The 17,150-nt window shown below is 48.5% G+C and overlaps 1 protein-coding gene across 1 annotated transcript; it reads right to left on the bottom strand.

The window, feature by feature from the left end:
• Positions 1 to 10,538: 10,538 nt before the first annotated feature.
• KRT9 (keratin 9) lies at positions 10,539 to 16,930 on the bottom strand. Its single transcript, XM_045781687.2, has 9 exons — positions 16,573 to 16,930; positions 16,253 to 16,497; positions 14,368 to 14,450; positions 14,093 to 14,249; positions 13,660 to 13,821; positions 12,853 to 12,978; positions 12,504 to 12,727; positions 11,410 to 12,122; positions 10,539 to 10,558 (listed from the first exon to the last, which is right to left on the bottom strand). The coding sequence occupies exons 1-9, from the start codon at positions 16,928 to 16,930 to the stop codon at positions 10,539 to 10,541; spliced, it is 2,088 nt and encodes a 695-aa protein (XP_045637643.2).
• Positions 16,931 to 17,150: the final 220 nt, after the last annotated feature.

The raw sequence follows: 17,150 nt of genomic DNA, 5'->3' as shown, positions 1-17,150 counted from the left end.
GCCTGTGTCTGCATGGGTCACCATTGTGGCCCCAGCATTGAGCAGCATGCCAGGCACAGGACAGTCCCTCAATGAGCACCTGTTGAATGAAGGGCTCAGTGATTTGATAAAAGTAGATAGGGGCTCCACCTGGGGGTCCCAATGAGCAGGACGCCCAGAGAAGCCAACTTTCTCTCCACCCCCTCCCCACCTTTGGGTTTGTCTCAAACATGACACTCTCCTATGGGTTTTGTGTTTTCGTGCTTCATTTCCCTGAGGTTTCCCTCTGTCTTGACAAAAGTTCCATCCAACAATCCCCAACACGCTGAGAGGAACGCATGAAAGGGATGTGTTCCACTGGGTTTAGTCCAACTCCAAGTGAGAATGATAAGTCCTTGAGGCTGAGGGCACTGGTGGCAGCAAAGATGGATTGAGAGATTCCTGGGGAAGAGATTCCAGGAAGCTCAGGAAGACCAAAGCCATCTGACAATGTATGAAGGTCAGAAGCAGGTACTGTTGGGGCAGAGAGGTCCTTAGACACCATCTGGTCCAATGGCCTCATCCACTCCTTACTCATTCACTTACTCATTCCTTTAACAAACTCAGACCAAGTGCCTTCAGAGGGAAACTGAGGCCAGAGACTGCAGAGCTCGCTCTTGGCTGTTTGCACGGTTTTCTCAAAACAGCTCTGCTCATCGGAAGCCCATCTCTGACCTTAGAAAGTTCTAAAAATTGTTAGAGGCCAGGTGGGCAGTGCTGGGAGGGCAAGATTTGGAGCCAGGCCAACCTTGGTATGTGTGACTTGGGCAAGTGACTCCCCTTCTCTGAGCCTGTTTGCTCACTGGCAAGTGAAAGCAACAGTATCTACATCCCATGGCTGTTGTGAGAAATAATGTGTTCCGAGAAACAATGACACACAGAACATCCCTGTCCCACACCTGTCATAGCAGCCTCCCCAGCCTCCGTGGCCAGGTCAAGAGGCCATGCTTTCCAGGCCCCAGGGCTCCTTCCACTGTGGACGGTGCTCACAGCACCATTCCATAATTACCAACCCGCACGCCTGCCTCCAACGCGAGACCGAGAACCCCGTGGGGAAAGACCCTTCATCCGTTTTCCCCCAGTTTTCTTTCTTCCCAGCCCTGATACAGAAAAGTCACCAATAAATTTTTGTTGAATGAAGGAACAGGTGAATGAAATGATCTGAAGAGGACATGAAAAGAGAAGCTCCGATGAGAGTTTCAGAGAGACAACTTTGACACCCCACCCCCGCCTTGCCGTTCCTCGCTAACTTTTTTTTTTTTAGATGTATTTATTTATTTGAGAGAGAGCTCACAAGCATGGTGGGGAGGAGCAGAGGGAGAGGGAGAGAGAATCCCAAGCAGACTCTCCGCTGGTCGCAGAGCCTGACGCGGGGCTCAATCTCATGACCCGAGATCATGGCCTGAGCCAAAATCATGAATCCAATGCTTAACCAACTGAGCTGCCCAGATGCCCCTTTCCTCACTAACTTCTAACCTCACACTGAACTGTGTCTCCTGGCTTGTACTTGGTGGAGGCGTCCATCTCCTTGAACTTCCCTTTGGTTTCATGAGAATCCCCAGACAGTCCTAGTGGTTCCCAGTCTAGGAAGAGGAGCAGAGAAGGGAATGTTGTTCCTGTCTGGGCCTGAGGTGGGGAGACAGCACCAGAGCCCCAGGCCAGGAGGGCCAGCAGCAGCCTCCACCCACAGAAGAGACTCGCAGGGGTGGGGGCCTCCGTGAGGTCAAAGCCCTGGAGATTTATGAGTCTTGGAGCAAGGGCTGTTGGAGCCAAGAAAGTTTTCCAAGGCCATCCAGCTGTCACTCTTCATTCCCCCACTATCTGCTCATTTACCCATTCTTCCCTCTGGCAAGCACAGACCCAGGGCCTTCTCCGGGGGGGGGGGGAGTGGAAACTGAGGTCCCAGGAAAGAACCTACATGGGCAAGTTTGCCCATCGTCTTCTCAGTTCTTGTGCCGTCATTGCATAGGGCATTTCTCACAAGCTTCTGCTTACGGGTGCTGCTTGCCTCTGTATTCATAGGGGGCTCAATAATTGTTCAAGCCCAGACAGGGCAGGAAGAGCACCAGCTTTGGAGCCAGGCCAAACTGGATTTGAGTCTTTGCTCAGTCACTTACAAGCTGTGTCACTTCCAACAAGTTACCTGACCTCTCTGAGCTAGAGTTTCTTCTTCTGCAAAATGGGCATAACCATCTCCGCTTTGCTGGAACAGAGTTCTAGATTCACATCCTGGCTCCACCGCTTGGAAGCTGCGCGATCTTTTTGGCAAGTCATTGAATCCCTCGAAACATGTTTCCTCATGCATGAAACGAAAATATCAACAGCATCATGAGGTTGCTGGGAAGACTAAGGAAGGTGATATATACGAAACACCTTGGATGCAGTAAGTACGTGATAAATGTTTCTCCCTGCCCCTTCCTCTTGTTCTTGCTCTTGGTCACCCAGCTCCTTTGCAAAGGAATTCTCCACGTGGTGGCTGTGCCTCCCCAGGGTAGAAGCCAGAATTAGCCCTCCAGGCTCCCTGGCAGCTGGAACACAGACACATGACCCGAATTCCCCCCCAGCCAAACCCATGGCATAAGCTTGCGAGCTGAGAGCTAATGACCTAAAGAAGGAGGTGCCCCGTGGGATCCATTCTGGCAGGAGAGGCCGCAGAGACCCCCGGAGCGGCAATGCCAGAGCCTTAGCAGTAGCATCGGGGGAACGTGCCACTGAATCCACGCCCACAGACAGGGGCAAGCATGGGCCTTCCTCCAGCTGCAAGCCTGCAAGCCTCCTTCTCTGGGAGCTCTTCCTGGGGATTCTATGACGTCCCTAACATCCCTTAACAAACTGGCTTCAGAGTGTGGCTTCTGATCTGTGCAGGTAAAAACCCTGACTGATTCAGAATTTAGTAAAAAAAAAAAGTGAAGGCCGGCAAAAGATTCCTAAGAAATCTCTCCCTGGGTGTCTGACTTCCTCAGCTTGCTCAGGCCGCCAGACAAAAATACCACAGACTGGGCAGCCTCCACGACAGAAATGTATTTTCTCACAGTTCTGGAAGCTAGACGTCCGAAATTAAGGTGTCGCGGATTTGGTTTCTTCTGAGGCCTCTCTCCTTGGCTTGCAGATGGCCGCCTTGTCCCTGTGTCCCCCGCAATCTTTCCTCTGTGACAGTACGCCCCTGTTGGTTCCCTTGGTGTCCAAATTTCCTCCTCATAGAAGGACACCAGTCAGAGCGGATTAGGGCCCAGCCTAATGGTCTCGCTTTAACTTAATCACCACTTTAAAGGCCCTGTCTCCAAGGGAAGTCACCTCCTGAGGTAATAGGGGACAAGGCTTCAACATACAGATTTGAGGAGCTACAACTCAGCCCATAACGGTGTCAACAGACCTTGTAATTCAGGGTGTCCCCAAGTGACTCATCTCCCACCCCAGCTGCCTCCACTCAGAGCCTTCCCATCTCGGTGGGTGATGACTCCTCTCGTCCAGTTGCTCAGACCAGACCAAAGATTCGGAGACATCCTAGACTCCCTTCTTTTATGCTAACATACAATCATTCAAAAATCCTGTTGGAGCCACATTCAAATTATGTCCAGAACCAACTGACCTGACCGTCTGCACTGTGAGTGCCCTGGTCTCTTGCCTGCATTACCTCCCTCCAAACTGTTCTCTGCTTCTACCCCTGGTCCCTTGTGACAGCCAAAGAGATCCTTCCAAGTCATCACTTCAATGGTTCTACTCCCCTGCTGGAAGCTGCACATGTTAGTCATGCTCATCGACGCCAGCTGCCGTCAGGACCCCAAAAATCTCACTGGCTTAACGTGATGAATGTGTGTCACTTGCTCGCAGAAGGAAAAAACTGGTTGGGCAGCTCTCCTGAACGCTCCCTCCAAACGATAACTCAGGCATCCAGGCTCCTTCCATCCTCTGCCATCTACCATGTTGGAGTCCTTTGCTTTCTTCTTTTTTTTTTTTTTTAAGATTTTCTTGATTTGAGAGAAAGAAAGCATGAGCAGGCAGAGGGTCCAAGGGAGAAGCAGGCTCCCCACCAACCAGGGAGCCCAAGGCAGAGCTCGATCTCAGGACCCTGGGATCATGACCTGAGCCGAAGGCAGACACTCAATGGACTGAGCCACCCAGGCATCCCTGGAGTCCTTTGCTTTCAGCAGTGCCTTCCGTGGCTTTCCCATTCCACTGAGTGTCAAAGTCAAGTTTTTTTAGAGTACCCCACACAGCCCTGTGTGGTGAAGCCACGCCTTACCTCTCTGACGCATCCTCCACTGCTTTTGTCCTCCCTTGCTCTGCTCCAACTACATTGGCCTCCTTACTCGTCTTTCAATATACCAGACATGTTCCCTTCTGACCTTAGGGTCTTCACACCACAGGGCACGCACTGTGCCCAGATCAGTCTCCTACCATGTACGTGCCTGCCTGACTCCCTCACTCTGTCAGATCATTGCTTATATTTCAGCTTCTTGATGACGCAGACCTTGGCCACCTTTTTAACCTTGCCATCCTTCCCTCCCTACCACAGCACTCCAATCCCCCTCACCATTCCCCACATCTCTCTGCCCTTACCACCTTCAAATATATCATAATAATTTATTTATGTATTATACTTGGTGTTTTCCCCTCCCCCTACCTATAATGTAAGCTCCGGGTAGGCAGGAATCTTTGCCTCTTTTGTTCACTGAACAGTGCCTGGCACAGAAGGAACATAATACATTTCTACCCCGTAAGTGTTGTTGAAAGAATGACATGAGAATCAGAATGGTTGTCTGGCCTACATGGACCAGTGTAAATCCAACTATTATTAAAATATGGAGCTCTGCAAGCCCAAGGGGGGCAGTGATGAGATGGGGGTATCTAGTTTCTTCTAACAGTACCGGAGAGTTTAGAGAAAGAGTAGTGTGCTCAAATTCCCAAGTTCTAGACTTTATAGGCAGTCAGGAGACCAGGGACTTTCCATGGCTACACCAGAAAGGTCTCTTATTTCCTGTACTTACCAAGCTGAAGTAGCTAAGGGTTCATCTCAAAGGAATTCCCCCAGTTGCCAAGCCTTGCGTCAATTGAAATCACAACCTTGTCAAGTCTCCTATGTAAAAATTAGACTGTTGATCTGGAAACAGGGACACTCACAAAATTGGAATGGGTATATAGGAGAGGATTTCATTGACTTACAGTACCTCAAACTCCTAATTATCCTCACGCTCCACCCTACCACCCTTACTGCCTCCAAATTCTAAATAAGTCGGATCTCTGGAAAAGAAGGTACATTATAAAGTCAAAGCTTAGAGAGAAAGGGTTACCCACCAGGAGAATTTCAAGATGTTGATAATCTGTATCAGCAGAAATGAGAAGACTTGGGATTGAGAATTAATTCTAATTTTTGATCAGGCTGAGTTAATCAATATGGAGTCATTCACCAGAGATTCACAGTTCAAGTACTAGCTTGAGTATCTGGGAGTGGGTCTAAATATTTGCTCAGTTGGGTGGCAGACACTGAACTCAATGGTGGCCTATACAAAATAAAATTGAGTTTCCAGAAAATTCCTGTTGTAATGAAGAAGGAATGCAACCAGTTAGGGAAACGGGAATGTTGGAGTGGAGTTATCATGTGGAACCCATTTAACGATTCTCCAACTATGAAAGTCCGGAAGACACTGGGTAGACTCTGGCAATTAAGAAATACCTAGGCAAGAGGGAACACAGAATCTCTGAGAGGCACAGTAGCAGTGTTCTCTGAGGATGTGGGTGAGAGATGCTACCACCGAATGAAGATCCCTATTTCAATAACAATGGATTCTAAGTGTCAGAGGACAAGTAGGGGCATTTTAATGCTGGAGGGCTAGAATAGTAGGTAGAATGATAAAATCTGTAGGGATCTATGATTGTGGTCAGTTAGTCATGGGTCTCTAAGATCAAAATATATGAGCAGCCCACCAAGGTCCTGATTCAGTCAGGATTCCATTTTAAGTAACAGAAACAAATCTCACTTTTTTACCAGAGAGGAATTTAATACAGAGCATTAGGTGCTTACAAAACCGTAAGAAGACTGGAGCCTCATACTCTAGATTGGGCCTCTGGGAATAGCTCCCAGATTAACACCACAGAACTTGCCTCCATGGGAACTCCTGGTCTGTCATAATCACAAGGCTTGGGAATCTGTAAGCCACAACCAGATCTGTTGACCCCAGGACCATATAGTACCTACTGGATTGATACCAGCCAAAATATTTCCCACTCTAGACCCTGCGCCACTCGATTCATGTCCCACAGAAGCGTATGTGACTGGGAAAATCTAAATTGCACCTTCAGCCATAGCTGTAAGGGAGTCTGGGAAAGTTAGGTCTAAGATTATCAGCCTTTAGAGTACAGGAATGCTCACTAGAAGGATGTGGGACTGATATGAGCAAGTCAGTCTTCCATATGTGCCCCAATTCCCTATCCCACACTCCAAAGAGAAAACTTTAGGTCAAAAAAAGGCCTGTCTCAAGCCCCATGACAGAGAATGACAGACTCATCTAATTCCAAAACCAGAACTAACTCAGAGATGCAGAGGGCTTAGAAAAAAGGGAAGTCCAGGTATCCTTGAGGAAAGACTTCGCAATAACATCATAAGCACATAGTGTATGTCTACCTCCAAATCTTCCCCATAGGAACCCGTGGGCATTTACAAGAGTAGCTATATATTGGGGGAAGAGAAATACCCAGACCTGGTTGGATTATTGGGCACTGACTCCTCACTAGCTCTAATCTCTGAAAAATTGGAGGTTAGCATAATAACACTGTGGTTTACCAGTTAGACTGGAAGCTTATGTGGGTATATGTTATATCTGTCATTTTGATTACTGTTCTTTCCCAGGTACATCCAAAAACTACATTTCCCAGCCTTCTTTGCCACTAAAATGAGTTTCTACACCATGTGAGCCTTAATTTAGAAGAAGTGGGCTCCACTTGGGACATCCAGTTTGCCGGCATGATGGCAGAGACAGCATGGTTCTGAAGTCCTAGCTGTGGACGCTGTTTTTTAATTCAGCAGGCCAGATCCTGACTTAGAAACTTCCAAACTCATGCCAGAGGCAGCAACTCCCTTGGCAGACCCATTCTGCTGTGTCTTTTTGGGAGATGTTAAAAATTCAGCCTCTATTTTTTTTCTCCGGCACTCCTAATGATTCTTCGGGTTATCTAGAACTCTTATAAATCCCTTACTTGTTAAAATAGGAAGAGTAGCTTTTGTTGGTTGCAACGGAGAATCTGACCAGTACAAAGGATCAGATAGCAAATGGAGTTTTGATTTAAGTCTGCTTCTCGTGAGCCCAGTAGTACACTGGACCTATCTTGTGGTTATTACCTAGTGTCTGAAGTGGAATAGATATAGTCAGTAAATGGCTCCCTGATCCATACAGTAAAGATTATTGTGGTAAGAAGAGCCAATAACACTACACTACACCTCTAGGAGAATGACAGGGATTAGCACCACAGAAAAGTTTTGATAAATTCAGGGTTGATGACTCTGATCATTTCCCAACTAACTTGCCATTTTCCCTGCGTAGAATACAGACAGCTGTTAGGGAATGATTACTTTGCAATTTATCACATGGGTATTCCAATAGCAATCAGTGATCCAGATTTGGTCTACTTACTAGAACAGACCACCATAGTCCCTGGCCCCTGATGTGGAAAACTCTTTTTTCTTTATCCCAATAAGCAGAGAATAACAGAATATGTTTGCTTTCACCTACAGAGAAAGCTGTACATCATTCCCAGGATATGCAGAGAATCAGACTTGGGGTATGGGCAACCAGAAACATTGCCCAAATCACTCAAAAGGATTGTGCCAAGAGGACACCACTGCCACTGCTACTGGGCCCAGAATTGCAGCTCGAACAGTTGATGTTGGGCACTGCATATCCCTGCAGAACCACCATTTCTGTGGCCTCAATAAACCATGTGTCTCTGCCCCAGCTCTGTTCCTGCCATATTAGATTCCACCCGGTGCTTCCTTCACATTCAAATCAGTCTTGTGTGGGAGCACCTGATTGGCAAAGCTGTGTCACATGTTCATGCCCTTGCTGCAAGGGAGGTTGGAAAAGCAAGTTTCTGGCTTTTCTCTTGGGGAGCCTCAGACTCAAGATGGGCAGTTCTCCAAGTAGAGGTTGAGAGAAGATATAAAGTGGTAGGAGAGGAAGACAGGTAGTAGTAGGAAGAGAACCAGGGAACAGAGTAACCAGTTGCACAATAAGTGGTGGAGTACTAGCGAAAGAATCACAAACTCTCACTGCTCCAGCAACCTGCTAGAGCCATCTTGGACCCAGAGACACCATTCACCTTCCATCTTCATAAATCCCAGGATCTTGAGTTTTCCTGAGCTTCTTGTCACTCCTGTCCTAAGTTTACCTTTATGTAACCTCTCCCTCAATAATCTGGCCAATCTGTGGCAAGTTGTGTTTTCCAAAGATCAATATATCCCATTCCACATGCTGATCTTCAATGTGACATTGACACTCCTCCATCTTGTTTTCTATTTCTGCTTAACAAATTATTGCAAATGTAGAAGCTTAAAGCAGTACCCATGTATTAGCTCACAGCTCTGCAGGTGTGACTGGGTTCCCTCTGAAGTGTATCACAAGGCTGAAATCAAGGTATCGACCAGTCTGAGTTCTCATTTGGAGACTCTGGTGAGAAATCTCCTTCCGAACTCTTTCTTGTTCTTGGAAAAATTCAGTTCTTTGCATCTAGAGGGCTGAGATCCCCTTTTTCTTGGTGGCTTTCAGCTCCTAGAGGCCACCCACATTTCTTGCCACATGCACTTTTCATCTTCAAGCCAGCAGTGGCGTATCAAAATCTTGTGCTTCAAATCTTGGACTTCCTCTTCTATGATCAGCCAGAGAAAACTCTTCCCTTTTAAAAAGCTTATCTGATTATGTCCGGCCCACCAGATAATCTCCCTATCTTAAGGTCAACACATTAGAGACCTTAATTACTTCTCCAAAATCCCTTCACAGTAGTACCTAGATTGGTGTTTGATTGAATAACTGGGGTCATCTTGGAATCCTTCCCACTGCAAGGTCTATGCTTCCTCTCTTGGATCTAAGCAGGCCCACGACTACAGCAGAAGGGACACTGCATGACTTCCAATCTAGATAGTAAAGCAAAACAGCTTCTTCCTGGCTACTCAGAAGCTGCCCTGCTGGAGGGACCACACTGAAACTCTCCATACAGAGCTGCTGAAGAGCCCCTGCAGGGCCAGCCCCCACGTCTGAGTCTTTCCAGCCCAGGGGCCAGACATATAAGCCAGATTTCAAATGACTCCAGCCCCGAGCCTGTGAGCCACAGTGACAACAAGTGGAGAAGAGGTGAGCTGTCCCCACCAGGCCTCCAAACCAACATTGTTCTTTTAAGCCTGCAAGATTTAGGAAGGTTTGATAACCAGCTGTAATATCTGGAACATAGACTGAGGGGTCATCTGTCCCTAGTCAGGACAAGGAGTTTTGTATCAGGCCCAATCAGAATCCTTGGAGAATTTTGTTGGCTGCTGTCTTGTGAAATATTCCTTACTGTGTCTTGGAGCACTTTCCTTGAGCTATATTTTTAAACGCCTGTGAAATCTTCCAAAGCAAAACCATATTGTTTTTGTCCTGTCTCCCTCTGTACCTAACACATGACCTGCAAATAGACTATGGCAGACTATTTGCACACATTGGCCTCAGTTATGGCCCTCCCTATATCCATGTCCTTGCCATGTGACTTTGTAGCTCCCACCATCAAGAAGAGTCTATTTCCCCTGCTCTTGAATCTGGCCAAGGTTGGGACTTGCTTTGGACAGTAAGATGCAGCCAAAGTGATTACTCTGAGCCTAAGCCTCAAGAGGCCTTGCATCTTCTACTCACTCTCTTGGGACACTTGCTTGAGCTAGCCAACTGGAGGATGAGAGTCATGTGCTTCATTCACCCCCAGCACCCTCAAACAACATGTAGCCAAACCCCAGAGGCAGAGCCACTAGCCAACTTTGCAGCTGACCATAGATGCATGAAGGAAAATAGAACTGCCAGTCTAAACCGCCAACTGCAAAATCATGAGCTAAATAAATGGTTGTCATTTGAATTCACTAAATTGTGGGTTGCTTTGTTACAAGCAAAAGTCAACTGATAGAAAACCTAACCAACACTTTACAAGTGGATTCAATTGGTTCTCTCTTGACCTCCTTTCTGTCCCTTCTTAATCCCAAAGAACAAATGGGTCAAAGTCCAAGTTTTATTTGCAGTAGGAAAGCTTTATTAGGAGCTTGAGATCAGGCAGGGAGGGGGGTCAGCCCCAGACCAGACAGTGGAAGAGAGGTCTCCCCAACCCTCCCAAGGGAGGGAGCCAATGGGCAGCTAGAGGCATACATGCCCACTCAGCCCAGTCCCAAATGAGCTCTGGGGCTCATTGCCAGCTATTCCTGATGCCAGAAGACAACAAGCAGACTTCTTCAGGGGGCTGCCTGTCTGGAGGACACTCAGCTGGGGCCAGGGCCAGGAAAGTTTACAGGAGCTCTAGTATTGATTCTGGTAGCCTGTGGAGAGATGGAAGAGAGGTAAGAGTGACAGGGAGACAAGGACTTGAAGAAAGATGGGCACACTGGGAGCAAGGAGACTGGATCTCAAAGAGCTGGAAGGACCTTGGGGTCCCAGTGGCCCCCATCTAATTCCTAAAGCACTCCTGAAGCAGCCCCAACAGATACTCTTCCGTTTCTTTTCTTTCTTTTTTTTTTTTTTATTTATTTGACAGAGAGAGAGAGCACAGCAGGGGGAGATGCAAAGGGAGAGGGAGAAGACGGTTTCCTCCTTCTACATTTAGATTATTATGTTCAGTATATGCCCCTTTAGATGGCTACACCATTTAACTGACTTGTATGAGCCAACCACTGACTACAACACCTGAACGTCTTCTCTAACTGAACTGTTGCTGATCCAGGTCTCCCCATCCTCATGATGATTAAAAGCACTTGCTGTGGAGAACCACAGAGCTGAGTCCCTCATTTATTAGTTGTATGACCTTGAATAAGCTACATATCTTCTCTGAGCCTCATTTTCCTTATCTCTAAAATGGGTATAACAATACCCACTTCATAGGATGTGGTGGGAAATATATAAGATAATGCACAATTTCCAACCCATCTCCTATGCTATTGAGACTCAGGACATTTGTAGATTTGGTCCTAGCCTCACCCAAAGCTCTGTCAAAATTGATGATAATTCAGAAACAAGGGCAAGTGTATGACACCTCACTAGAGACCTCCCTAAAATCTAGTTCTTTTCAGAATATGCATTCCCCAGAAAACTCAAAGATACGAAAAAAGGGGTGGTACCTTGACAGCTTAACACCTGTGCCTCCCTGACCCCACAAGCTAGAGTTGTCCCTTACCCTGTTTATCATCACATTCACCAGATTTGGAGGAAGAGGACTGGGACTGAGATGATCTTCCACTTCCTCCTTTGGATCCACTTCCTTCTTCATAGCCACCACCACTTCCTCCTCCATGGCTGCCTCCACTTCCTCCTCCATGGCTGCCTCCACTTCCTCCTCCAAAGCTGCTGCCTCCACCATAGCTGCCTCCACTTCCTCCTCCAGAGCTACTGCCTCCACCATAGCTGCTTCCACTTCCTCCCCTGCCTCCACTTCCTCCTCCAGAACTACTTCCTCCTAAGTAGCTGCCTCCACTTCCTCCTCCAGAACTACTTCCTCCACCATAGCTGCCACCACTTCCTCCTCCGTGGCTGCCTCCACTTCCTCCTCCAGAGCTACTGCCTCCACCATAGCTGCTTCCACTTCCTCCCCTGCCTCCACTTCCTCCTCCAGAACTACTTCCTCCTAAGTAGCTGCCTCCACTTCCTCCTCCAGAACTACTTCCTCCACCATAGCTGCCACCACTTCCTCCTCCAGAACTACTTCCTCCACCATAGCTGCCACCACTTCCTCCTCCGTGGCTGCCTCCACTTCCTCCTCCAGAACTACTTCCTCCACCATAGCTGCCACCACTTCCTCCCCAGGATCCTCTTCCATGACTGCCTCCACTTCCACCTTGATATCTATTTCTGCCACCTCCAAAGTGACTTCGTCCAGATTCATGAGATTCACTGAGAAGGAAAGATAACACAGAGAGAAAAATTAGTGACCCCATATGCATACTCAAGGGTAGACCTGGACAGAGTCAAGACCCAAATGTGAGTCTTGCTAAGGTTTCCTTTTGCAAGGCAGAGGACAGCCTGGGCTGACACCACAGCTTGAAGGGAGAGCTTCCCTCTCTCTGGAGCAAGGACTAGTCCCTTTTCTCATCATCACCAACCTCCTTTGCCAAAGCCCAAATGCCTAGAGGTTCCCCTACAAGATGAAGAAGTCCTCAACCCATCAGACCCTTGTGTACAGGAACTTCCCTAGCTGCCTCTATCCAGAGGGACAGATGTAGTGTCAGGAGCTTAGAAATTCCTAGGGATTCCACAGAGTCCTGGGGAACCTACAAGTCCTCCTGGCCACCCTCAAGGAGGCTGCGGTAGGTCTTAATTTCCTGCTCCAGCCGTGTCTTGATGTTGAGCAGAAGGCTGTATTCCTGATTCTGGCATTCAATCTCTTCCCGGATCTCAGTGATCTGGCCCTCCAGGTTACTGATCTGCTCCTGTAACTGCTGCAGCTGGCCACAGTAGCGGTTCTTGGTGTCTTCCAAGGACTTCTCCAGGGCCGATTTCTAGGAGGCAGGAGGAGGCTATAAGAGGGATGCTACTTCATAGTTCCTCCCCTTCCCGCTCCTAGGGATCATGCCAAGCCTTCAGTGCCTCACCCTGGCAGAGGGTCTAGAGCAGAACTACCAACCTTGCTGAGCTGAGACTGCAGTTCAATCTCCATCTCCTGGATGCTGTGCCGGAGCTGGGTCACCTCCTTGTGGTTGGACTCCATCTCCCGGCCACTACTCATCACTTCGTGCTCCATCTGGCTCATCTGAAAACCCAAAAGCTCAATGAGAACCAGGCTGGACCAGAGACTGCTATGGGCAAGGTTCTGCCGCACTCATCAGGACCTTTGTCTCCAGGCCCAAGAGTGAGCCAAAAACAAAGACACGTCATCCTGAGTTCTGGATTCTGCTAGCCAGCCAGGGTAATCCAATTCTCTCAAATTAACATTCCCTCTCAGCAAGACTTCAAGACTCTTCACACTTGTCCCCAGACCACCTTTCTAACCTTATTTCAAACTGACTCCCAAACCCACACCATGCTCCCATGTGCCAGGGTCTATGCTAGGCACTGGAGGCTCAAGGAGGAAGGGAGTCATCAGAGAGCTCAGTGTGGCATGAGAGGCACACCATGTACCTCTACTAGATTCTGACGGCACATAGCTTTACATGAGTTGTTCCTGCTCTGCCTTGTTCACATATGTAATAAACTGTGAGCTTCTTGAGGGCAGCAGTCTCATTTGTCTCATCTCTGAGACATCAGGACTTCACATAAAACCTGGTACTGACAAGCTACACAATAATTTTGTTTATGGTTTAATAAATGAAGTTGGATAGATGGCAGCTGGACGAAGAGATGGAGGGATGGGAGAATAGAGAGATGGGGTGGAGGAGTGGAGGGATCCATGGAAGACAGAGAGAAGGTTGAATGGGCAGCCCACTCTGCTCACCTGAGTCTCATATTGCTCTTCAATGTCCCTACGGTTCTTAGCACTGATCCGCTCATACTCCTCACGCATGTCATTGAGGATCTTGGTGAGATCTTTGCCAGGAGCAGCGTTTATCTCCACACTGACATCTCCAGAGTTCTGCCCAGTAAACTGGTTCATCTCCTGCCAGGAACAAAGGAGATGTGAGGTCAAGGGCTGGGATCCTCTCCACCAACTTTTAGCCCTCCCCCTCTCCCTCCCCAGAGGGACAAAAAGGAGGCACAGTTGTGAAGGCAAAGCCCAACCACCACCATAGGCACTGCAAAGGAGGCACTGGGAGTGTCCTCAAAAGTCAGGGAGACGGTGTCTCCCAAGCAGTGCCCCACAGCTGTCCCTTCACTGTGTCTGCACTTCTGTTCCTCCCTCTCCTCAATAAGCCACAGATGGCCAGGACCTCCTCATGATTCTTCTTGAGGGCAATCAGTTCCTCCTGCAAAGACTCATACTGCATCTCCAGGTCAGACTTTTGCATCGTCAGATCATCCAGCACCTTCCGCAGGCCATTGATGTCAGCATCCACTCCTTGTCTCAGGCTGTTCTCCATCTCATACCTGCAGACCAGCCAAAGGTAGGGAATGAGCAAGAGGGCACCAGTCCCTATAGGGACCTTCAGAGTACTAGGGATGGAGAAAGACTGATGACAGCAGAAGGATTGGGAGCAGAACTCACTTCATCCTGAAGTCATCCAATGTCATGCGAGTGTTGTCAAGATCCAGGAGAGTCTTATTGCTGCTCACTGTGATGTTCACAATCTGAAAAAAAAAAAAAAAAAAAAAGAGGAGATGGCGTGGAATTCATGCTCCCCTGCTATGACTCACTGCTGGGAGAGCCAGAAGCCAGGCAAACACATAAGAGATGAGGACCCCATCCAGGAAGATGCTTAAGAGGTAGGAGGAGCTTCCAACAGCTGCTACAAGGCACAGACCCTTCACAGGCTTCAGCAAGGATGTTCAGTGTGGCATTCATTCATTCATTCATTCATTCATTCATTCAACAAATACTTGAAGATGTCCTACCAAAGACACTGTGGAGTGTAGAGATCAATGAGATATTGCTCCTCGAGGAGACTGCAGTTAACTACTTCATCCAAAGTTATCATAGAAGAGCTCAAGGAAAGGAGAGATGACATATGGTTATAGGAGATCAAGAAAAACTTCAGGGAGGAGGTGACAACTGAATTGGTCCCTGAAGGATAGCTAAGGTTGCACATGGATAAATAGATGAAAGAGGTTTGGTGTAGAAGAAACAGAATATCTAGAGGCTCTTTATCAGAAGTTGTAGGAACTTCCCCTTGTAAGGCAAGGGGAAGAAAGTAGCTAGACTGTGAGCTCCTCAAGACAGAGACCAAGTCTAGGTACATCACAATGTCTGCCAAGAGCAACAATGAGGGTAGTCATTCACTAAATTGAGTGAATGAATGAATAAATGGATAGACAGACATGTGGATGGATAGATGAGTGGATGGATAGATGGATGGATGGTGGGAGGATAGGTAGATGGGCGAGCGTGTGGGGGAATGGAAAAGTGGATAGATTACTTCAATACCCAGAGTTCTAGATCCTGTTCATCACATAAACAACTAGCATGTGTACCTGGAAAGATCAAGACAGGCCTCTATAGGAGCCCAGGAGAAGTAGGAAGGAAGAGATACAGCTTCTAATTTTCCAAACTAGAAAACTCTAAATTCCTAGGGAGTGAGAGGAGAAAGAGGCACAGATTTTCTCTTCTCTTGAGCCATATGATCTACCTGTTTGGGGAAATGGCACTGTTACCTCTTTGTCATATGATTACAGAAGTTTCAAACCAACAGGGACCTAAGAGCTGGTCTGCCCATCCTCTGCATTAAATGCATAGGAGAACAGGTGCAGAGAGGGCATCAAGTTTCCCAAGATCACACAGTGAACTGATGGCAGACCCAAGACTGCATCACTGGCTCTCAGGGGAGTGCCCCCATCTCTATGCTCCCTCCACACTGCCTCTTCATTCCCAGCCTGGGGCCAGGCCAAGAGGAGAGCCCCACATCTAGCCCCAGGCTCACCCATGTTAATCTAAGCCTCTTCTTGGCTCTGCTCAGACTCTGAAAGTTAGGAACATGGTGATGAAAGCCCAGAGCATAGGCCAAAGTCCCAGCCCTGGTGCCATCAAGAACCAAACACAGTTGGCTTCTTTTTTTTTTTTTAATATTTTATTTATTTATTTGACAGAGAAAGACAGCCAGTGAGAAAGGGAATACAAGCAGGGGGAGTGGGAGAGGAAGAAGCAGGCTCCCAGCGGAGCAGGGAGCCCAGTGCGGGGCTCGATCCTAGGACCCTGGGATCACTTCTGAGCCGAAGGCAGACACTTAAGGACTGAGCCACCCAGGCGCCCCCACAGTTGGGTTCTGATGAAAGTATGTTTCTAAAAAATGGATTCCCTGACTATTACCTAAGCTGGGAGTCTAGCATCTGACCTTTTTGGAAGATAAGCATGTGTGTGTATGTGTGTGTGAGTGTGAGTGTGAGAGAGAGAAACGACAGAGAGACCAGGAGAAAGGGAGCAGAGTTTCCCCACTTACCTGGTTCTTGAGGTCTTCAATAGTGTCATAGTAGGGGGAGTAATCCCTGTGGAAGACCCTGGGCCCCTGCTTGTCATACCATTCACGGATCTTATTCTCCAGTTCCTTGTTGGCATTCTCCAGGGACTGCACTTTATCCAAGTAGGAGGCCAGCCGGGAATTGAGGCCCTGCATGGTCGTCTTCTCATCAGCACCCAGAATACCACCAGCACCACTATCAAAGCCACTGCCGAATCCCCCAAAGCCTCCACCAGAACCACCCCCAAAGCTTCCAGAGCCCCCAAAGCCTCCTCCAGATCCACCCCAAAAGCCCCCAGAGCCTCCAAAGCCTCCTCCAGATCCACCCCAAAAGCCCCCAGGGCCCCCAAAGCCTCCTCCAGATCCACCCCCAAAGCATCCTCCAGAACCACCACCAAAGCCCCTAGAACGTCCACCAAAGCTACCAGCACTAAAACCACCCCCAGATCCTCCACCGTAGCTGGAACCAAAACTGCCACCACCTCCCCTTCCACAGGCCCCAGAGCTCCCCGCTCCATAGCTACTGGAAGAACTGAATCGGCCCCCTTCTCCACCAGCCCCTGAGCAGCTCCTGCGGCTGAATGAGGACATCATGCTGCCCCCAGCGCCCCCAGAGCTGTTGCGGCTCCACGGGGAGGACATGGACTGTCTGCAACTCATGGCTGGCCCTGCTGCAGCTATGGGATAGGAAGCAGTCGTCAGAGTGCTGCTAGCTCCCAAGTGCAGGGTGCAGAGCCATCCCCGAGCCTTCCTACTTATACCCCCAGCTGAAGGTGGCACACCTAGGTGTGCCCTCTGTCTGCACCAGCCTCCCCCCACGGACCGGAAGGAGGTCTGAGTTCGGGAGGCGGCAGAGCTGCCCCGGGCTCAGCGTCCTTTG

Source organism: Ursus americanus, chromosome 23 (genome assembly GCF_024610735.1).
Source record: "Ursus americanus isolate L20-20 chromosome 23, mUrsAme1.1.p, whole genome shotgun sequence".
Taxonomy (NCBI): domain Eukaryota; kingdom Metazoa; phylum Chordata; class Mammalia; order Carnivora; family Ursidae; genus Ursus; species Ursus americanus.
This window is presented reverse-complemented; position numbering and strand designations above follow the sequence as displayed.